Source organism: Myodes glareolus, chromosome 3 (assembly GCF_982192425.1).
Source record: "Myodes glareolus chromosome 3, mMyoGla1.1, whole genome shotgun sequence".
Classification (NCBI taxonomy): Eukaryota; Metazoa; Chordata; class Mammalia; order Rodentia; family Cricetidae; genus Myodes; species Myodes glareolus.
This window is the reverse complement of record NC_142028.1, coordinates 28762483-28785790: the sequence shown is the minus strand read 5'-3', so window position 1 is coordinate 28785790 and position 23308 is coordinate 28762483. Positions and strand designations below refer to the sequence as shown.

General features: G+C 44.4%; 1 protein-coding gene and 1 long non-coding RNA gene across 2 annotated transcripts; both read right to left on the bottom strand.

Annotated features, from left to right (window-relative positions):
- Positions 1–53: 53 nt before the first annotated feature.
- LOC146895281 (uncharacterized) lies at positions 54–3242 on the bottom strand. Its single transcript, XR_015000770.2, has 2 exons — positions 3075–3242; positions 54–213 (listed from the first exon to the last, which is right to left on the bottom strand). It is a non-coding gene; the product is annotated as an uncharacterized LOC146895281 (long non-coding RNA).
- Positions 3243–10354: 7112 nt separating this feature from the next.
- Positions 10355–22013, bottom strand: Apobec1 (apolipoprotein B mRNA editing enzyme catalytic subunit 1). Its single transcript, XM_048444296.3, has 5 exons — positions 21815–22013; positions 20399–20426; positions 14568–14965; positions 13718–13836; positions 10355–10594 (listed from the first exon to the last, which is right to left on the bottom strand). The coding sequence occupies exons 1-5, from the start codon at positions 21828–21830 to the stop codon at positions 10439–10441; spliced, it is 717 nt and encodes a 238-aa protein (XP_048300253.3). The 5' UTR covers positions 21831–22013; the 3' UTR covers positions 10355–10438.
- Positions 22014–23308: the final 1295 nt, after the last annotated feature.

Below are 23308 nucleotides of genomic sequence, written 5' to 3'. Positions count from 1 at the left end.
GCACGCACACGCACACAAACACACACACACGCACCCAAACACAGAGACTCTGATTTAAGATGGTTGAAACATCTTGGGACTGGAGAGGTAGCTCAGTAGCTTAGAGTCCTTCTTGGTCTTCCAGAGGTCCCCAGCACCGCATCAGGCAGCTCACGAGCACCTGTAACTCCAACTTCAGGGGATCCGATATCCTCTTCCGGCCTCCATGAGCACCTGCATACATGTGGCATACAAACATACACACACACACACATAAATTAAAAAATATAAATAATCTTTTTTTAAAGCAGTCTTAAACCAGGTGATGGTGGCATACGTCTTTAATCCCAGCACTCAGGAGGCAGAAGCAGGAGGATCTCTGTGAGTTCTAAGTCAGCCTGGTCTACAGAGTTAGTTCCAGGATAGCCAAGGCCCTGTCCCAGAGGGAATAAAAAGTCTTAAAGTCCATGTATCCAGAGAAACACTATTTGAAATTTTGAAATGGGACTCAGAGAGCTTCTTTTCACGGAAATTGGTATTTCTAGACTTTTGAAACATAAACAAATATTCAATCAGGACTGAGAGTGTAGCTATTTGGTAGGGAGAGTGCTTGCTCAGTGTGCACCAAGTCCCGGGTTCAGGGTATGGGGATACAAGCCTACAATTCCAGCATTCAGAGCACAGGAACAGAAGAGTCAGAAGTTCAAGGTCAGCCCTTTAAAATGCCTCAGACATTTAATGCATTTGTCACGTAAGTCTGATGAGCTGAGTTCAATCCTTGGAAGCCATGTCAAAGTGAAAGGAGAGAGAAGACTCCTGCAGGTGTCCTCTAACCCCGACAGGATTGCAGTGCACACCGTGCATCTTCACACAGACATCATGGAAATATAGATCATATTAATATATGAATGTGTGTATATATATATATAAATATATATAAAGAGGACCTTGATATATATATATATATATATATATATATATATATATCAAGGTCCTCTTTAGCTACTTAGTAAAATTGAGATCAATCTGGGCCTGTCTCTACAACAAAAAAAAAATAAAAACTTAAAACACAATGTTAAACCTTTATTATTTACTCAGTGAGAAGTGAGGCTGGCACCACCACACCCAGTCTCCACCCGTGTTTTAACAACCATAATCAACAGGTTCCTATCATTCTGAGGTTTAAGATGTGTTAGTTTTATTTTCTTAGAGGACTAAAATTTTCATGATGTGCAATAATTTCATATTTTGTTTGTGCATGAACTTTACGATTATTGTTTCCAGGCGTGGTGGCACACTCTGTAACCCAGCATTTAGACTTAGATAGGAGGCTCATAAGTTCCCAGCCAGCCTGGGCTCTATCACAAGACTCTATGGATCCTCCTCTCTCTCAATTCAAATACCCTTTCTGTCTCTTCTGGTCCACGAGCTGCATCCAGTCCCAATAAAGATGAACAAAGAATAGATATTGAGGCAGCTCCAGCCATCCTCTGGCCTGTTGGCTGTCTCTGATGAAAAGGCTGCCCCAGGAATTGCACCCATGGCTGGATATGCATTGTTCTGGGTTCCATTCTACATGGGTATGCAAGTTGAACATAGCCTCTACTTTATTCTTGGCTCCTGAAACTTTAATAGACCCACTAACATACCCTTCCCTTCAAGTTACTAATTCCGGCCATGTCTCAGAATCCGGGAAGAGTTAAGAATTCATATTAATTTCATAAAAATGGGATTCTATCTGCAGAAGGTAACTTTACCTAGGAAACCTAATGAGCATTTAATGAGAGGGTGGTTTATAAGATTAAACTAAAGGACGGGCCAAAAACAAGACAGTGAAGAATCCCTGGGCCAGTCCCCACTCACAAACTGTCACTTCTCTGGGAGATCTGACAACCAGGGTGTGGCAGAGTTGGCTGGAGAGAGAGCCACCTTGGGAGGGAACTTGCCCGGAGTCATGGCCCATCTGGGAGACAGACAGAGCCTGGTAAGCTGTATGCACATCAAGATGTTCTAGTCTTCAGACCGTGAAATCTACACAGCACAAACAACCACTTTTGAGTGCTAATCAAATAGAACGGCCCCTGGGGCTTTAAAACCGTCATGGGCCGTGCAATTTGGTTTCTTTTACTTTCCAATTTAAATCTCACGGAGGTGTCATGTATCTTTATCAGACATGAGGTCTAAATAAGAAATTGAGCCAAAGATGTAGAAGACAAGGATGCACAGACGTTCGAGAAGGTTCCACGAATGTCCTGCAAGATCAGTCTATATAAAGAGCAAACTGGGACCTGCGGTTGCCTTTCCTTGTAGTCTAAACCCTAGATGTCCTTCCCCAAGATTTCAATGGTCTGTTTCCTACCAATGGAATGTTTTCACATAAGACAGGGCTTCATAGGATTTGCTGAGGAATAAACATAGCGATGACTTAGGCAGCAAAGGAAAAGGGCTTCGGATCCAGACTGTGTCCGAGGGTGGCTCAGCTGTTCCATCCATTTAGTCATGATACCAGGAGTCTGGCATGGTGCCTGCTTTGCGCGTGCAGTACTCACTACACACGGGCGGCTCTGCGGTAAAACAGTTACTCCTGGAACTGAGAGTGTAGCTCGGTAGTAGAGAACCTTCTCCCTATGGGGGAGGGCCTGGAACTGGGGATGTAGCTTAGTGGTAGAGAACCTTCTCCCTATGGGGGAGGGCTTGGAACTGAGGGTGTAGCCCAGTGGTAGAGGACCTACTCGCTATTGGGAAGGTCCTGGATTCAATCCCTGACACCGAAGGAAAATGTGTGTGTATGGAGGGGTGGGGGGTAAGTCGGATGTGGTAGGCTGTGTCTGTGCTTGGGAGAAGAGGCAGGAGGATCATGAGATTGAGGTCAGATTGAGCTACATAGAAAGACCTTGATTCAAACGAAACAAATGAAGAGGAGGGGAAAGCAACAACAACAACAAAAATAAAATTAGTTCTACCAGGAGGCACAGCATTTGAAATGTAGAGTAGCTCTTCTTGAGACAGTATCTATCTCATAGCTCAGGCCGGCCTCACACTTACTGTGGAGTCAAAGACGGCCTTGGACACCTGACTCTTCTGCCTCCACCTACCGAGTTCTGGGTGGACAGCCTACGGCAGCACTCCTGGCTTCTCAGGTTCTGAAAATCGAACGTTGGACCTCCCGAAAGCGAGGCAAATGATCTCTGGACTGAGCCCCATCTCCAGGCCTGACAATTTATCGGATACCAGTTCTCAGGGCACTCAGTGTGACCGCTGAGGCTCGGTGTTCCCTTTATAACTGAAGACCAGATTAGCACCCTTCTAACTATAGTGTGTAAACACGGTGTACCTTCTGTGGGCGGGTCAGACTCCACCAACCAAGTCTCCACACCGGTGCACACATCTGGGGATTTGCTTGCCCTGAAATTGGGGGGGTTAAGAAGGGAGGTATTCCGGAAGTGAGTCACATTTATTGGTTCCTCTGTCACCAACTCCTGCTGTAGTTACTCTTTCGAAATTGAACAAGGACTTGGGGCCACCCAAGCTCCCAGAGACATCGCTTTATACTTTAAAGTGAGCATATGCATTTCGGGATGGAGGAGAAATATTCAATGCATCCGTGCCCATCTAATGAAAGGTCAAATCGCTTCACATCCCCGGGCAGTGTCAGGGCTGAAGCTGGCTTCCTCCAAAGGTTATTTTTGAATTATAAAATCTGGAGGGAACTAAGTCTGCCATATATAAAGAAAGTTGCCAGAAATGCTTTTTTGTTCACAAAAGGCTGCTTCCTCTTTCCTGAGGGAGAGAGACTTAAAGTTCAGCAGCTCAGAGGCCTTGGTCGAATCATTTGAACTTTTTGTGTCGAAGTTTTTCTCTTTTCCAAAGTACTGGAGGCAGCTGGTAAGACTAAACAAGTTTGCCAGGCTGTAGTGGTGCACACCTTTAATCCCAGCGCTCAGGAGGCAGAGGCGTAGATCTCTGAGTGTGAGACACTCAGTACTTGGTCCATGATGAATGTCCTAGACATCTGCTGGGTTTTGCCGTCGTTGTTTGTTTTGTTTTTATTTCTCCCACGCAACGCAGTACATAGAATCAAGACTCAAGACCTGATCGCACTATTGATGAGTCTGCCTGTTCACACTGAGTTTCTTGCAAGTGTCCAAGCACTCTGGGACCATTTACAGGAAGAAAATCACTCAGCCTATGACGTGGTGGCTTAGGTTTCATTTTCTCAGCCCTGTTTCGCAATGGGAACTTCAGCATTCTCATTTGATTGAGGAGGAAACAGAAACAGACAGCTGACTACCTTGCCTGAGGGCCCCCAGCAGCAGGAAGCAGAGCTGGAACTTGACCTGTTTATGGCTTCTTCTGCTAGCTTCCGGAATGTGCGTGAACAATTTATTATATTCTGTAGTGATACTGTAGACTGAACTGTACCCAGCCAGCTCAAGAGCCCGGGCAGAGTAGGTTATCTGAGCAGCTGAGTCTCTGGTGTGATAACGGTTGTTAAAAGCATTTTGATGGTTACTCCTGAGTGTATGTGGTGAAGAGTTCAAGAATAAGAATATAGAAATGTAGATTCCAAAAACAAGGAAGTAAAAAATAAAGAAATATGAAGTTGTAAGCCTAAAAGAATGAGAGCAGGCTGTCTCGGCAGTTTAAGGATTAACTATGAACCGTGGGTTGCTTTGTTTTACACATAGCTCTATTTGCAAGGCTGAAGCAGCCCTCTGCAAACTGAGGATCAACTTTTAGAAACTCCCCCCCCCTCCCCCGGACACTCAAGAGCGGCAATTGATGTGAGCTGAGTTAACTTTGAATTCATGGGATGTACGTGACTTTTTGGTTTTATGTTGTCCCATACCCTTCCCTGCTGTGCAAACTGGCAGTGTCGGGGGGGAGGGGGGGTGTAGACTTCAGTAAACACCATCAGCAAGTGCCAGAGAGAAACAATGGGCTAAATACAAACACGAGCTTAACTGAAAAAACCCTAGTACTAACTATTGCAAAGAAGGGCAATCTGTGTCTAAGTTTCACCTCAAGATTAAAAATTCCTTTGCTATTGCCTAATCCTTACTATAAAAAGGTGGGGTTCAGAAGCTGTCTGTTGCCACAACCTTACTAGTAATGCATCTCTGGCTGTGGTCCTAGTTAGCTGATAAACTTTTTGTGCCTCACGGAAATTTATTTTTTAATTTTTAATTTTTTTTTCCTGGAATAAAGTTTGCTTCTGGTTTACTATACTTTGGTGGTCTGTCCCCATCTTTGCGTGACCCCCCATGGACCCCAACATTAAGTGCTCTATGGAGGATGTCACTGCCATCCAAGAGTCCATTAGTTTTCCCAAGCTTTCCATTGTCCCTGTGCAGAGAGGCTACCTGGAAAACAAGATTGGCGAGCCCCACACGATCCTGTGCAAGGTGACAGGCCCTGCGGCTCTGCGCAGGCACCCCTCATCCCTGGCTCCAGAGATACTGGAATCATCTTTGCCCTGTGCCCCGAAAGCTACTGGCTAGCCAGTACTGGTTCACCTCCAAACCCTGGGCAACTTCACCAAGGCCATCTTTGATGTATCTCCCAGACCTACAACTACTCGACCCTGCCCTCTGGAAAGAGATTGTCTACCAAGTCTCCCTATCAGGAATTCACTGACCAGCTGGTGAAGACTCACACCAGAGTGTTTTGTTCAGAAGATCCAGGCTCCAGCTGGGGCCACAACACAGGCAGCCCCGCTTATACCAGAAAAGTAAAATCAATTAATTCTGTTTTTAAAATGCAACAAAAACTAAAAATGGGTAGGTGAAAGGCCCATAACAGATGTCAGATTTTTAAGAATAACGCAGTTGAACGTGGGTGCTATAAATAAGTAGATAAAGATGATATTGAGTGGCTATGAGTATTTTGAGACATGTGGCAGGAAAGAAACGGGTACAGGGGACTAACACAGCATTAGAAGGCAGAGGGAAGGATGCTTTTTTTCTCTTCTCTCTCTCTTGCCTTTTCTTTCTTCCCTTCTCTTTTCTCTTCCTTTGTTTGCAGTGCTGGGAATTAAACCCAGAGCCTCACGCAGGCTAGATGAGTGTTGCGCTATTGATCTACATTCTTGTGGTGGTTCAAATAAGAATGGCCCCCATAGGATTATATATTTGAATGGTTGGTCATCAAGGATTCGGAGGTGTGGCCTTGTTGGAGTAGGTTTGTCACTGGGAGTGTGATGGGGAAGCTCTGTTAACCAATCACACCGAGTTAAGGCGTGGCTACCTGGAGCCCAGGAAAAAACCTGGGAGGGACCAGGTGCGCGGGCGTTCTCTCTCTCTCTCTCTCTCTCTCTCTCTCTCTCTCTCTCTCTCTCTCTCGTCGGATTTCCCATTCTTGTGGCGTGAGTTTCCCATTACAACAATTAAAAACATAATTGTTATCTTTAGGCTGCCCTGGTTATTTACCGTATCGAGCTAATTCTCGACAGGAGTGGGCTTTGGGGTCTCTCTGCCTCTCTGCCTTGGCGCTGTTTTATCTTTGGCACAGAAGCCGCACTGAATCCATAACTGCGGCTCTATGGTTACTGGCCCACTTCTTCCTCAGTGGCCTGGTGAGACTCTTACATACCGCTGGATCGGCCTCCTGCCCCCGCCATCAAATTCAGCTTTAACTCAAACTCATCATTCTATTTATCAGTAAGACTAGGGAGTCAAGAGGTTGGGGTGCAAACCTGCTAGATCAGAAAGATTGAGGAGCAACTAGCTGACCTTCCCTCTTCGCTGGCATCTCTGAAAAAGAGCATCCTTCTGCTCTTTCAAACCAAAACTGACGGCCCCACTCAAAGCCCCTCCCTACTACTTTCTGTGCATCTCTCTAGCGACTTCCAGACTCCCTCTGACTCTCTATGATTATTTTCTGTCACATAGTTGCTAGCTCCTTTTCCTGACCCAAGGTTGATTTTATTTATTAAGAGGGAAGATTTATTTCAGTTCATGGATTCAGAGATTTCAGTCCACGGTCCCCGGTTCCATTGATCCTGGATTCATGTCACTTTGCCTGGCTTTCTGCCCGGGTTTGTTGGGTGATGGTCTTCGTTCACTAAGCAAGCTCCCTGTTCCCTCTTTTGTTTGATTGGCTGTTGGTGACAGAGTCTCAATGGGTAGCCCAATGGCTGGTCTCTGACTCATGGTCTCCTTCCTCAGCCTCTGGAGTACAGAGATCAGGGGGCATGCTGCCACGCCTAATAAAAACCTTTTCATTAGAACAAGAGATGATACACGGTTAAGATGTCTTTCAAGATAGAAGTGCATGACTGGAGTCAAGAAAATGCTCAAAGCCTGAAGAGTTTCTGTGACAAGAAGCAGCCAGGAGAGAGCGGAGCAGGATCTAAGACAGACTGGACTGGAGAGAGAGGAGACCACAGCTGAGTTCTGGATCCCAGATGGACAAGTGGATGAATAGAAGACAAAAATGTTGAGGCTCAGGAGTTCAAGGTCATCCAAAACTACATAGTGAATTGGAAGCTTTTTGAGACCCTGTCTCAAATTAAAACAAATCAAAGCAAAAAAAAAAGAAAAGAAAAGAAAAGGAAAGAAAAAAAAGAAGAAGAAGAAGAAAAGAAAAAAGAAAGAAAGCAAAGAAAAATGTTGAATTTGACTCTAATGAGGTGGGAAGCCCTGATCCCCGAACAACAATTACTTTTCCTCCTTTTTCTCCCAAACAAACTCCATTGGGTGCTGGGAGCCAAACAAATACAACAATAATTGGTAAGTGGTATCTTTCACTGAAGTTTTTTAAAAAGAATATATAGATATAGGGCTGTTGAGATGGCTTAGGGATAAAAAATAATAGTAATAAACTACTTTTTTAAACTGAAAATCTTCACTCATTCCCCGGAAAGAATAGTAGAAGGAGAGAGAGAACCTTAAAAGTTGTTCTGTGACCTTCACAGAAGTGCCATGGTATGCACACACAACACCTTCCTTCCACATGAGCAATAATAATAATAAATAAATATGATTTTTAAAATGTAGGGGCATAGATAGACTTTGTAAAGCCCAGCCTCTTTCAGTGAAAAAGAGTATAGAGAGTTGGAAAAGAAGTAGACAGAGTACAGACAGTCATAGATTAAAAGAAATAAAAAAAATAAGTCACATAAAGATGGAAAATTCACAGAGTCTGGATTATGTATATTATTGTGTTTTCTTTGACTTTTTTGACTGTGAATGAGTTAAGTACAGACAGACATTCCATTATACAGGCTGCTAAGCTAAACCAACATATATACTTTAAAGGTATCTTGACTTCAGAATTTGAGTCTAAGGATATGTTGCTTTGGAAAAGAGTTTGTTCTTTTGTTTCCACAGAGGATGAGAACCTGTGAAATCCTTCCAGACTAATGTCGGATGGACCAAGACCTCCTGAAAGGTTGCTTTGAACACCCATCAAAAAATTACTTGCCCAATAAACAGCAGGAAGCAGTTGGAGACAACTATGCCCATATTCCAAAATATTGTTTATAAATGTTTCTTTACATTTAAAGGGGGATATACTATAGAGATTTGCACTGGTATGAATCCTGGTCTATTGATATAAATTTGAGGTCAATTTTATATACTGTGTATATATATTTCTAAGCTTGCTTAAGGTATTGTGTTTGTTCAGCTCATTTAAAAATGTAATGTATAATTAAGAAATATAGGTTAATAGATAGCCATCTATAATAGTCAAACTTGTAGTCAGTTTGGTTTTCTAGATGTACAGAGATATATTTCAGATGAATAGTTATTCTTTAAATATCTCAAAGACTAATAGAATATGGCATTTAAAATGTTAGGATTTTCATGACAGTGAGACACATCTTCTCCTGGCAGCACCAATCTATTTCAAGAGGAAGATGGGCATCGAAGAGGCTCCTTATGGACAAGAAACTGCTCTTGCTTGATAGTATGCTGTGTGAACTGGACATGCTGGACCCACTGAGAAATGACTGCAAAACTTGCCTAAAGGTGAGATGGTCCTTCAGGGTTCCTGCTTCATGAAAGAGTCTGCTAGACATTCTGCAGGATACAGAAAAAAGTGACTGACAAGCTGCCAATATAGGTAGAACTGTTTTTAAAATTTTCTGCTTCATGGAAAAGTTTGCTGAATACTGTGGGTCCAAACAGTGAGATGTCTCTGTCAATTCTAGAGTTTTGGAAGTTGCTTACAATGCACTTCCTGTTTACTTAGGTAATATTATATCCTTCTGGAGTCTTTGATGGAGTTGAGGAGTAGATAGTAATGATATAGTTTTCCTTAGTTATGATAAAAAAATAAAGTAGATATAAATATTGTAACTATAATTCTTGCTTGATAGCTGTTTTGTTATATATAATTTTACTATGTTAAAGTTAAAACCTTCCTTTTTATTTTAACAGAAAAGGGGAGGTGATGTGGGATTCCCCTCTGTATGCTGTGAATACCATTGGTGAATAAAGAAACTGCCTTGGCTTGTTGATAGGGCAGAACTTAGGTAGGTGGGGAAAACTAAACTGAGTGCTGGGAGAAAGGAAGCAAAGTCAGAGAAAAGCCATGTAGCCTCAGGAGACAGACGCCCGGAACCTTAGCCAGTAAGCCACAGCCACATGGTGATGCACAGATTAATAGAAATGGGTCAAATTAATATGTAAGAGTTAGCCAATAAGAAGCCAGAAGTAATAGGCCAAGCAGTGATTTAATTGGTGCAGTTTCTGTGTGATTATTTTGGGGCTGAGCAGCTGGGAACAAACAAGCAACCTCTTACTACACCCAGGGACTGTTGTATGCCATGACAGTCTTTGGAAAGGCAGGCAGGCAAATGACTAAGCTGGTCTGAGCGACCCTATTACACACGCTGGTGAGCTGGTCTGAGCAACCATATTACACAAGCTGGTGAGCTAGTCTGAGTGACCCTATTACACACGCTGGTGAGGTGCTGGTTGCTGGCATAACCCAAAAGACAGCATACTGAATTTCATAGCTGTTGAGGCTGCTTTCAAACTTACTGTGTAGCTCAAGCTAACTTTGAACTTGTCATTCTCCTGCCTCTATCACACAATTACTGGGATTATAGGAATGCACCACCTTACCTTACCTGAGTCTTCAATTTCTAGATTCTTGATTTTGAAGGTTTTGGGGTTTTTTTTTTTTTCAGCTGAGGTCTCGATGTATAGTCCTAGGCTTGCCTCAGTCTTGCTAGGTAGAGGAGACTGGCCTTGAACTCACAGAGGCCTGGTACCTCTGTTTCTCAAGTGTTGAGACTACAGGAATGTACAACCATACCCGTCTCAATTTCTAGATTCTCTCTGTTTTCCTGGGAGTTCTGAGCATTGAACCCGGGGACTCATGTGTATAGCTAGTACACTACCCAGGAGTGACAGCTTCAGCTCAATTTCTAGATTCTTTATGACAGTCACTTTTATTGGGTCATCAGTGCTTGCTGTCCAAACAGTACACATAAAAGCAGTCATTTCATTCATCTCCAGCTCCCAGGCCACATCAACCCTGTAGCCCAAAAGATGGCTGCAAAAGGGGGTGGGATCCTTTCGTAATGGCATCTTTGAGGAGTAAGTTTAAAAAGAGGAGGTTCATGTTGGTTTCTTCTCAGAATCCTCAAACAGGGTGGAAGTCCCTGAAACAAAGATTATATTTTATCCTCAGTAGCAATTAACACTTTTATTACTATGAACATTTAAAAATGTCTATTGGGATTCAGTTGAGCCACCATTTGGACCAAGAATCTGAATAAGGCACCTTTTCTTCAATAGTGTGCCTGACCTCGACCACTATGAAACAAGACTGCTTGGAACACTGAGCCCTGGCAAGTGTGACAGTGACAGCAATGAGTGTGACAAAATGGAGTCACCACACGTACCAGATACACCTTACACTGACTGACCCCTTCCCTCCCCCTACCTGCTTCCTACTAAAGGAGGCTGTTTTGGCCATGGAGGTGCAGATTTTAGAGATACAGTCTAGATTTATAGTCCAAGCTGGTCTTGAACTCAGGATCCTCTTGACTCAGCCTACTGAGTGTTGGGGTTTCAAGCATGTGTCACCATGCCTGGATTCAGATTATCTTGTCCTCTCATTTTAAGATAAGTTAATAAGTTAAATAACTAAAACACAGTATAAATGCAACCAGAGTGTATGGGGAAATCCTCAGAAGAGAAGCACAAAGGAGGTCACGTCTTTCTCTAAACTTATGTAGACTTCCGAGAAAGGTGGGGGGATTGGCATACTCCTTAGTCTCAGCACTAAGAGGAGGAGAAACAAACAGGTCTGTCTTTGTGAGTTCCAGGCCAGTCAAGGTTATATAGTGAGACCCTGTCTCAAAAACAAAAAATAAGCCAAAAAAGAAAGGAAAGAAGGAAGGGAGGGAGGGAGGGAGAGAGATAGGGGTGGAGAGAGAGAGAGAAAGGAGGAAGGGAGGGAAGGAGGGAGGGAGGCAGGGAAGGACGGAGGGAGGGAAGGAAGGAAGGAAGGAAGGAAGGAAGGAAGGAAGGAAGGAAGGGGGAGGGAGGGAGGGAGGGAGGGAGGGAGGGAGGGAGGGAGGGAGGAAAGAAAAAATAAAGAAAGCAGAGGAAGGGAGGAAGGGAGGGAGGAAAAAACACTTATAAGAGAGTCTGGAGAGATACCCCAGCAGTTAGGGTGCTGTGGTGATTTGGATAAAATATCCACACAGTATTTGATCACTTGATGTCTGGTGGTGGCATGGTTTAGGAATTGATGAACTTTTAGGACATGAAGCCTTGATAGAAGAAATATATCACTGGGGGCAGGCTTGAGAGTTTATAGTTGTATAGTTGTCCCCTTAGTCCCAGCTCTCTCTCTCTCTCTCTCTCTCTCTCTCTCTCTCTCTCTCTCCCTCAGCTCCTTCATGGGGCTAAGGTCTAACATCTCAGCTTTCTGTGCCTGCTCCCATGCCTCCCTGATGTTATGTAGACCCTCCCGCTGGGAACTGTAAGTCCAAGGAAACCCTTGCTTCTATCATCAGCTTGGTCATGTGATATGGGATTTCCCTCTGTATGCTGTGATTACCATTGGTTAATAAAGAAACTGCCTTGGGCCTGTGCAGGGAACAGAGCTAGGTGGGGAAAACTAAACTGAATGCTGGGAGGAAGAAGGCAGAGTCAGAGAGAAGCCATGTAGTCCGCCTGAAACAGACGCTGGGAACTTAAGCTGGTAAGCCACAGCTATGTGGCAATACAGATTACTAGAAATGGGTTAAATTAATATGTAAGAGTTAGGCCATAAGAAGCCAGAGCTAATGGGCCAATCAGTGATTTAATTAATACAGTTTCTGTGTGATTATTTCGGGGCTAACTGGCTGGGAACAAATTCGCAGCCTCCTTACTACAGTCACGAGGTTTATCACAGCAGCAGTGAAGGGACAGATGGAAGTGCAGACTGTGCTCATAGAGGACCCAGAGTTCAGTTCCCAGCACCCACAGCAGGGGGCTTGCAATCTGCCAGAGACAGCCAAGCATAGCCCCCTTCCACATGTGGTTCCTGAGATACAGGAAGCAATTCCATCCAGGCAACCCAGTGGCAGCTAAATGAGCATGTTACTTGAGGGCCAAGGAGAAAACACCTACGTGCCCCGAGGACCACTTCTATGGCGTCTGCATACGCATTTGGCAATGTTACAGATGTTTCTGGTTATAGTAATTTTATTAGTGCTCTTGTTCTTCACTTTCTTTTTCTCTTTCCACACCAGTGGCTTCTGGAAATATGGATGTGCTGTATGATAATCTGAGTCTTCCTGATCTGATAAAGTGGCAGGCACTGAAGCTGTGAAGCAGGTTACGGGAGAAACCTGACTGATGAAAGAATTGGGGAAATCTGGGAAAATGCAGAAATTGTTTTTTACCTGGTTATAAAACTTGGCAAAAGAATTATACTGAAACATAAAAGGACATGGCTATGATGAATAAAGTTTCTGAGGAATGCAGGGCTTTAGGGCTGACGGCCTATGGCCTTATAAATCAAAACTGGAACCGTGAGGACCAACAATGGGAAAGGTACAACAATGGAGTAAAACCCACTGAACTGTGCTTCTGTAACTGCAGGTAGTTAGCCTCTGAGGTTAAAGCCTCGGAAGTTGTTTATGATTAATTCAGCTAAGAATTAAGAATACAGTGGCTAGCATGGGGCTTGGCAACTGGGAAAACATCATAATAAATGGTGATGTTCTGATTTCAAAGAATCTTTATACTTCTTGTGAACTGCTTTGCCCAGGTAATGATTAACCTGTGGCAAGAAAAAAAGAATCATTTTCCTTGTGTAAAATTTGCAATAAAAGACTGAGGTTTGGAGCTCAGGGCAGAAGAAGCAGCTCAGGGAAAGGAGGGGGAAGGGGAGGAGAAGAAGAAGGAGGAGGAGGAGGAGGAGGAGGAGGAAGAAGAAGAAGAAGAAGAAGAAGAAGAAGAAGAAGAAGAAGAAGAAGAAGAAGAAGAAGAAGAAGAAGAAGCTGCCCTGCTGCAGGCACCTGAACCCTTGTAGCATCCGTTCATAGAGTTCAGTTCCCAGAACCCACCAGGGGGCGCACAAGCACCTCTATCTCCAGCTCCAGGGCACCCTCTGCGGGCACCTGAACTCTTGTAGCATCCCTTCATAAAGACACAGAGAAGGTGGGAACAGAAGAATCAGGAATTCAAGGTCATCCTCCACTACATAATAAATTCAAAAGCAGCTTAAACTATATAAGACCCTGTCTCAAAACAGAAAAAAGCAGGAAGCCAGAATCACTTACTAGAATGATGCAGAGAAGTTCCAGTATGTACAGCCTCATCCACATATTTGGGTACCTTGGCCAGTAAACTTTGTTTGAAGGTGGGTAGTTGACAAAATTCTTCCAGCAGTAACAATACTCTAAAGAAACACAGAATTTGGTTCATTTAGCAAATACAAGGGTAAATTATTTAAAATTATTTGGAGTCTGGGCTGTGTTGGCGCATACCTTTAATCCCAACATTCAGGAGGCAGAGGCAGATGGATCTCTGTGAGTTCAAGGCCAGCCCAGTCTACAGAACAAGTTCCAGGATAGCTAGGGCTGTTACACAGAGAAACCCTGTCTCGGAAAACAAACAAACACATACATACATACATACATACATACATACATACTTGGGCGCAGTGTTTCATGCCTGCAATTCAAGCTATTCAGAGGCTGAAGCAGGAAAACTGATAATTCAAGGTTAGGTTAGCCTGTGGCAAGTCCAGAGTAGCAACTCAAGGACCCTGTCTCGAATAAAAACTAAGGAGAGCAGGGATGTAGCTCAGTAGTGTATATAGAGCCTCCCTGCCTCCCATATATGCTTAGCACGTGCAAGGCTTTGGCTTCAATTCCCAGTAGCAACAACCACCAAGCATAAACTCTGTGTGAAGGCTTTGCCTATTTGTTCCTAGAGGGGGTCACACTCCCTAAAGGAAGTTCATTTTAGGTGAGCTGGAGGCAGAGATACCCAGGAAAGGACTTTGTTCATCAATCCCTTGCTGTGAAGGTCAGAACTGGTCCCTCCTCACTTTACATTGAACTTTCTCCTCTGGAATTCCATCCCAGCATCACCAACACCACTCCCTCAGAACCGTTCTGTTCTTACCTTTCTCGGTCATGATCTGGACAGTCACACCTCTGCAAACGAGGTCCCTGAGTCCTTGCCGGTTCCCCGGATCCGTGTGGTAATAAAGACGTGCTACATAAATAAACAGAGTCACGTTGGGGTGTTGGCTCAAAAATTCTGTGATGGCCTTGGAGCACTCCCCACAGGGACTCCAGGACAGGAACCAGGTGATGGAGCACCGGGTGGATGGACGAAAGAATCTTTCTGAAGTGATTTTTTCTATGAAATTGATTTCGACGTGTTTTTCGGTATTTAGGCCCGTGTGTCTCCAGATATTGTGCCTTCTGCCCCAGCTGATCTCATAGAGCAGACAGGTCTCTTTCCGAAGCTCCCTGGGGTCGAAGAAGTCTTCAAACTCCTGGGGTTTGATTCTTCTCCTGAAACACAAAAAGACTCCAATGCAGTCTAGGGGATCTAAAAAAAATTTTTCCCTCATGTTTTGTTGTTTTTAAACCAGATCTCACATATCCTAGGCTGGCCAGGAATTTGATATGAAGCTAGACCTGACCTCAATTTCTGTTCTATCTATACTTTATTTATTGTGTGTGCGCGCGTGCGCGCGTGCTGTACATATATGTTTGAGTGCATATGTCCACATGCATTTGCTCGTGTGTACACATGCAGACGTCAGAAGTCAGTGCTGAACATCTTCCTCTAGCATCCTCTACCTTATTTTCCCCAACAGATTCTTCCGATGAACCTAGAGCTCTTGGTCAGCGAGCCTCCTGGATCCACTTGACTCTGCCTATGTGGTGCTGAGGTTACATAAACACGCCAACAGGCCTGACTTTTAGGATGCTGGCAATCCAAAATAGGGTACTTGTGTTTGTAGAATAAGCATTGTGTCCAATGAGCAATGGACACAATCTGCCCAGCAGGACCTTGAACATTTGATATTCCTGTCTCTACCCAAAGAACTGGAACCACCGGTGCGTGGGAACTCAGGGCTTCGTGTATATAGGCAAGTCCTCCACCAACTGAGATATCGCTCCGTCCTTCTCTCTTAAAAGTTTATCTTTCTGATCGCCAGGTGTGGTGGCGCATATAATCTCAGCACTAAGGAGGCAGACACAGAAGGATGACAACAAGTTCTAGAACAGCCTGGGCTACACAGCAAGACTCTGTCTTAAAAACAAAACCAGGAGCTGGGGAGATGGCTCAGCGGGTAAAGGCACCGGGCCTGATGATCTGTTCAGTCTCCAGGATCCGTATGAAAGAAGGCGGGAAGAGAAGTGGCTCCACACGTGTGGCAAGGCGTGCACAACACCCACTCCCCACACACACATAAAATACAGAAATGTAATTTAGAAAAAGGGAGGGCACACCACGGCATGTGTCTACTCCCCTGCCCCTGCACCACTCACACAGATTAATAACAGTAAATGTAAGGAAAAGAGAAGCTGGAGGAAGGGAGAGAAAAGAAAGGGGTTTGGGGGAGGCAAATGATGTTTCTCTGGTTTGGCACTCCTTGTCTGAAAGCTAATGACTCTGACTGGGCAGTGGAAGCACATGCCTTTAATTCCAGCACTCAGGAAGCAGAGGCGGGCAGATCTCTGTGAGTTCAAAGCCAGGCTGGTCGACAGAGTGAGTTCCAGGATAGAACTGTTAGACAGAGAAAACCAAACCTGTCTTGAAAAACAAAGACAAAACCCCAAAACAAACAAACAAACAAAAAGGATGCAGAAGGATCTCTGTGAACTCAAAAGACCTGTGTATCTAGGGCTACAGAAAGAAGGAGGAGAAACCAAGAAGAGGAGGAGCAGGCGGAGGACGAGGAGCTAGAGGAGGAGGAAGGAATTAATCCAGTTAGTCCACCTGGCTGCAGGATCACCCCCTGGTAAGGCAGGAGTACCTTAAACCATGTCAAAGGGATAGGAGGAGCAATTACCCCTTTAATGAGATTATGTCGCTTTCCTTCTGGAATTCCTGCCCCCTGCGCAGCTGCTCCAGAGAGGTCAAGAAGTTCTGTGGGGTCAGCCTGCCTTTCTGAGTGTTACTTTGCTCCACAACAGAGAGCATCCTGGGAGTTTGATCCGTGGTGCACACTGGACCCCTCCAGCTCCAGAGAAGTTGCCTGAGATGCAGGAGGAGGAGAGGAGGAGTGTTTGCTTCCCAGACTTCACTCACTGCTGAGTAGATTTTTCCAACTGGCTGGACTGGAGCTGGGTGGGGAAGGCTGAGAGTGTGGCCAACATAGGACACCTACCATGTGTGGCCGAGGCCGCTCTCAGGCATTATCTAAAACTTAACAAGGACACCCCGTGGAAACGGGATTTGCGAGTGACAAAGCTTTGGGTATTTTCAGAACTACCATGTTTGCCAAGGAATTCAAAGGGCTCCTGGGAGTTCTAAAATGGGAACATGGAAATGACTATCCTCCCCGAAACGCAAAGCCTTAGAGGTGGCTTACTAACATCAGTAAGTAGGGAAGGAACCCATTTTCAACCAAGCAGAGGGACCAGGGCAGGAGTTTACTGCTCCATACTCCTTCCTTGAATTCGAAGGCTTTTCATTAATAACGAAATTATTTTAAACTAATGAAATTATTGAAAACGTATTTAATCCTGACTCTGAAAGACTTTGTTTTGTTTCTCTTTTGCCTTTTTCTTTGTGACGCTGGTCGGAGCCTAAGCACACTTTCCTTAGCATGGCAGGTGAGACTCTTTCTCTACAGCTCCCCTCTAGGACCTGTGGCTGCTTGCCTACGGCGTGGCTGACTCCAGGCTGACTTAAATAGGTAACTTTTCTCTTTCTTTCCCCTGTTCTTCCCTTCTGGGCAGCTGCTGGGATTTACAGCTTGGCTGCCCTGTGGTTTTTCTTTTAATCTCTCATATAACTGTTCTTGTACTTCTTTCTAAGACCATTTTATTAACATGACTAAGGATCCAATCCCAAGGTGAGTCCCAGATTTCCCCAGGAATATGTGGTGGCTCTGGACGACCTCCCCAGAATTTCCAGTAATGTTGTGGGGGATCTACCAGAGGAGACCACTCCGACACAGGTCCAAGCCTTTAGGAAGTATTTCCTAGCCACTACAATGATGTATTCGGGATCCAAGCATGGTCCTGAGCTTTTCCCCGGGTGAGCTTTCAAGAGCGCAAAACCCACATCCTGTGTTGACACGCCTCAATCAGCAAGAACAGTTAGGCGGAAGAGGAAAAAAGCAGAAGCCAAAAACAGAAGCCAAAAAACAAGATTAGTGCATTAGCGTCTTTCCCAGAGCTGTGGACTTCAATGGATTTGATCTTGGCTCCCTTTTTCTCAGGTGTTGCTGCCTACTAGCTGGGTTCCAGTGCATGAATGTTACTTCCATCATGGTTTCAGTTGTGCTAAGGTCTGGTGGCCTGTTCCAGTAACAGTAATTTAAACAGAAACAAAAAGATATAGGAGTTACACCCAATCACAGGAACCATTAGAGATTAGGCTGAAAAAGAGTGAAAATGCAAAACAAAACCAAACCTGCAGCTTCCCGCCCTCCACTGCCAGTTGAAATCAGGACTCTGTGTGAGAGCAGAACCACAGGTGTGTCAGCAGAACCAGAACAAGTCAATTAACAACAGCAACAGAAGTCCAGGAGGTGGAGAGAAGGCTCGGCAGTTAAAAGCCTGGTTCAGGTCCCACATGGAGGCTCATGTTACCATCTATAACTCTAGAGGATCAGGCACCCTCTTCTGGCCTCTTCCAGCAGCTGGCATTTATGGACATGGTGATCAGAACATTCATGCACATAAAATAGATAAAGCTAAAATAGATAAAAAGTCTGCTGAAGTCATTTCTAAGTGATCTATAAAAATCCAGTTTTTCCCGGGGATAGAGGCACACACCTTTAATCCCAGCACTCGGGAGGCAGAGGCAGGAGAATCCCTGTGAGTTCAAGCCCAACCTGATCTACAAGAGCTAGTTCTGGGTCAGCTAGGACTGTTGCACAAAGAAACCGTGTTTTAGAAAACCAGTATATATATATATATATATATATATATATATATATATATATATATATATATATATATATTGGTTTTTCAGAGACCAACAAACTGATCGATTCTTTTTCTGAAAGAGCCTTCAATAAGAAGCAGCAGAAACTGCTCAGAACCACAGGTGGAAAACAGAAATACCAACCCTTACCCCTGACCTCTCTGAATACAGGCCAGGCAGACCTGGCTCAGAGACTCGAGTTCCCTTGAGAATGGCACATCCAGGAACCTAGAGCCTGTGGGGACCAGGAAAAAGCCAACACATACCCACATGGTGGATAGTGGCCTTCTTGAAAAACATTCATCATGGAGTTAAGCCTTCGAATTTTACTATGGCTTCTAGGGCAGCTTAATGAAGACAGATAGATAGTGGATGGATGGATGGATGGATGGACAGATAATAACTCTGCCAGGATTTTGCATAAGTCTTTGAATAAGACCACGGCGGAGAGTAGGCAGAGTATCCTGTGAAAGCCAGATATCCAGAATAATGCTAATATAGAAAACGCTATTTGAAAAGTTATATGGAATGAGCTGGACAGGGTGGCACATGCCTTTAAGCCCAGCACTCAGGAGGCAGGGGCAGGCGGTTGTCTGTGAGTATGGTCAGATTCTAGGCACCAGGCACACAGTGGCTGGTTTTTAAAACATCAACACTTGGACATTCATTCACGCTACAATGAGAGTCTTATGTGCATGTGACAAGGGGAAACCTAAAGCAAGGAAGATGTTCCTGACCTGACTTTTTAAACTTTTACTACTCACAACCCCTTTCACACAAGGAATTTCCTGTTTGTTTGTTTTATTAAGTGGGCCATCATGTTGGTGGTTTCTAAGTTGCAAAACAAAATAAACTTAATGGTAATGATGTAGCTGGTTAGACAGTTACAGATTCCTTTTTTTTTTTCTTTCAAGACAGGGTTTCTCTATATAGCTTTGGAGCCTGTCCTGGAACTAGCTCTTGTAGACCAGGCTGGCCTCGAACTCACAGAGTTCCACCTACCTCTGCCTCCTGAGTGCTGGGATTAAAGGTGTGAGCCACCACCGCCCAACTGAAAAACAGATTCTTAAAACACACAAGGCAGATTAAATAAATAAGGAAAAGACAGAAAATTAAAACATGCTCGTATTTACTTCTGTGTGTCACCAGGAAACATGATTTTCCACATGACTGAGGCATGATGACCAGATGACTTATCTCATTCCCTAAAGGCGGGGAGACATGGGAATGGGATGGGAGAGGGATGGAAGGGAGCTGGATCCTCTGCCCTTGCTCAGAGACACCACTACAAATCCTTCTGATGAGAGCATGTAACTTCCCGCTCAACATTCATGAGCATGACCTGTGACAGTCACATATCCAGAATAATGCTAATATAAAAAATATTATTTAAAAAATGATATGAAATGAGCTGGGCAGTGGCGGCGCCACCTTTAATCCCAGCACTTGGGAGGCAGAGGCAGGTGGATCTCTGTGAGTTTGAGGCCAACCTGATCTATAGAGTGAGTTCCAGGACAGCCAAGGCTACACAGAGAAACTCTATCTCGAAAAAAAAACAAATTAATTAATTAATATTAAAGTATGTAAAAGAAAATAAGCAAATAAACTATATACATATGTATATATTCAAAAATCCTCTTGTTTTCTTTTTACAGTAAGTCTAAGTACTAAGTACTTACAATAGTCTGTCCCCTGCACAAGTGCTGAGGTCCTTTTTTTTTTTTTACTATCTAATAAAGAAGCAAATTTGCACATTAAAAAACAAACTACAGTTGTGTAATTCTTAAATGTTCATCTCTGTGTGATTGAGTTGGGAGGCACTATGCACGTCTTACCTCAGAGTGGGGTCAACAACTGCAGGACCTGTGGACCAAGAGACAGATGGCCTTGTCAGATAACACCCAATCCACATGGAGCTGCTATGGAAACGCGTTCTAGTCTCCCAAATCTACAAACCATACTGGAGAAATGAAGCCGGTACAGCGCGCACATCCCATCCCACATACTAGACACTGCGGCAGGAGGATGCGGAGTTCAAGGTCTGCCTAGGCTACACTCTGATCTGACCTCAAAAAAAGCAATCTAATGGGAAAGTCACTTCTCAAGGGTCCAGGAGGCTCAATTTGGAAGTTATGGGAGATAGATTATCATCTCTTCCTCCAGACTCTGTCGCTCTACTGAGAACATGTTGGTTAGCAATGCAGAGTACTGAATCGTAAAGAGCAATGAACTTTACAAATGTCTTCTACAGGCATATTCTATTTTCCCCTCTCTTTTTTTTGAGTTTTTTTGTGGGGTAGTGTTACTCTTCTTAGCAAAAACAAAGTTTTTAAGTGTGTATGTGTGTGTGTGTCTGTGTGTGTGTGTGTGTGTGTGTGTATGTGTGTGCGCGCAGGTGCCTGTGGAGGCCAAAGGAGGGCATTGGATCGGAACCCTTAGAGCTGAAGTTATAGACAGTTGTGAGCAGCTTCATGTAGGCACTAGGAATCAAACAAGAACAGCATTTTTTTTTTTTTGAGACAGGGTTTCACTGTAGCTTTGGATCCTGTCTTGGAACTAATTTTTGTTAACCAGGCTGAGCTTTGAACTCACAGAGATCCACCTGCCTCTCCAAGTGCTGGGATTATAAGGTGTGTGCCACCACCGCCCAGCTCAACAGCGAATATTCTTAACTGCTAAGCCCTCCCTCCAGCTCACCCACCATTTTTTAAAAGCAGATTCTTGCCAAATTACCCATCATGGCCTTGAACTTGCCCTGTAGTGCCCAAAGACCTTCAACTAGTAATTCTCCTGTCTCAGCCTCCCAAGTAGCTAGAATTATAAGCCTATATCACCAGACTCAACTAACTTAAATTTTGTATCACCATAAAACCAACATCGATTTAGTGTTACTTGTCAAAATCATTAGGAGGTATAAATACCTCATCAGAATAGTAATCCATCTTAAGAACAATATTAATGTATTAATCATAATAGGAAAGTTGGAAAGCACCTAGGGACCCAAGCATAAGTAGGTTATACCCATGTATAATTGATGCAGTCTTCAAGACCATGGACCCAAGCTCAGCATGGGAGCAGACACTTGTAATCCCATAGACTCAAGAGGCTGAGTGAAGCAGGGGAATCACTGGAGGAGGCCAGGAGTTGGGGGTCAGTCTGGGGCAACACGACAAAAGTCTGTATAGAAAGAAGCAAAGTAAAGAGGAAAAAAATCTGCTGCACACTCTGCCAGGACCTGGCACCCCCTTTACCTGTCCCAGAGCTCATCTTGCACTATGTCTGGACTGCTTCCTTCCGCGCGTATGTGGAGAGGATGACTTCTGCCAAGTGTGTGCCTGAGTTTCGTTTCCTCTGGTGTGCCACAGTCCCCGCGGAGACAGAGGATGACTCGTTCCTGAGTGTAAGCAGCTACTTGATATCTGTCCTATGTAAATGAAGAAGGAGGTGGCATCTGGATTTTCATCCTCCACAGGGAGGAACCCCAAGGGCGCAGGAATCGTCATTTCTGCAGAATAGAAACTGATAGTATGAAATTTCAAATGTTTAATAAATTTCAGCTATTTCCTGGTGGCGTCTACATTTACAAAGCTTTCTTCTTCCTTCAAGTTCAAGTAAGACTGGGAGGGAAGGCAGCGCCGAGGTCAGAGAGAATGAAACTGTTTCTAGAACTCGAAACGCCTCAGCGTGACCTGGCGAGAACGTTGTGGTTTTCACCTATTACTTCCTCTCATTTGCCCTTCGCTCCATATCTCTGTTGGAGGAGGGAGGGGCACCTAAAGGTGCAAAAGCAGCTGGACCTTGGTCTCTGAGTCAGATAACTAGTGTGCTGGTCTGGGGCTCTTGAAGGGAAGGTGAACTGGATGACTAAGTCCACTTCTGGAATTTTAGCCCTAATTTAAAAAAAAAAAAAAGTTAATGTGCTCTACATCTCTACAAGCAATCACCTGTGTTGTCAGGGTCAAGTTCAGGGTACCAATTTTTTGGGAGTCAGCACCATCCCTCAGAATTGAGGTCATTCTCTCAAGACTGTGTCCTATCTTAGCTTGGTTTCTCTTGCTATGATAAACACCAAGACCCAACACAACTCAGGGAGGAAAGGGTCTATTTGGCTTACACTTCCAAGTCACACACCATCGCTGAGGGAAGCCAGGGCAGGCTCTCAAGCAGGGACACGGAGACAGGAGCTGATGCAGAGGCCATGGAGGAGTACTGCTTACTGGTTTGCTCGCCTCTGCTTATTCAGCCTGCTTAAACACCGCAGGGCCTCCTCCCCAGGAGTGGTACTGCCCGCAGTGAACTGGCTCCTCTCACATCAATCATCAATTTAAAGAAAAAATGCCCACAGACATCCCTACAGGCCAGTCTGATGGGGGTGTTTCCTCAGTTGAGGTTTCCTCTTCCCAGATGACTCCAGCTTGTGTTTTCCTTCTGTCCCAGACTTTGTGGTGGCATTTCATTTGGATTTTAATAAATAAAGCTTGCCTGAAGATCAGAGAGTAAAACAGCCCCACTGGTCAGCCTTACAAGCCAGGCAATGGTACCCTAGGTCGGCCCACTTTTGTGACTTGGAGGCCATTGAGGATGAACCTCCATGCACACATCCTTGATTACAGTTTGGGGCCTCAGCTCCCACTCTCCGGGTAAAACTAGCAAGGAAAGTATTACAAATGTTCCTCCTAGGTTGTAAAATATCATAGGAAGATGGAGCTTATCAAGGGGCTGTTAAAGAAAAGTTACTTCCTCCT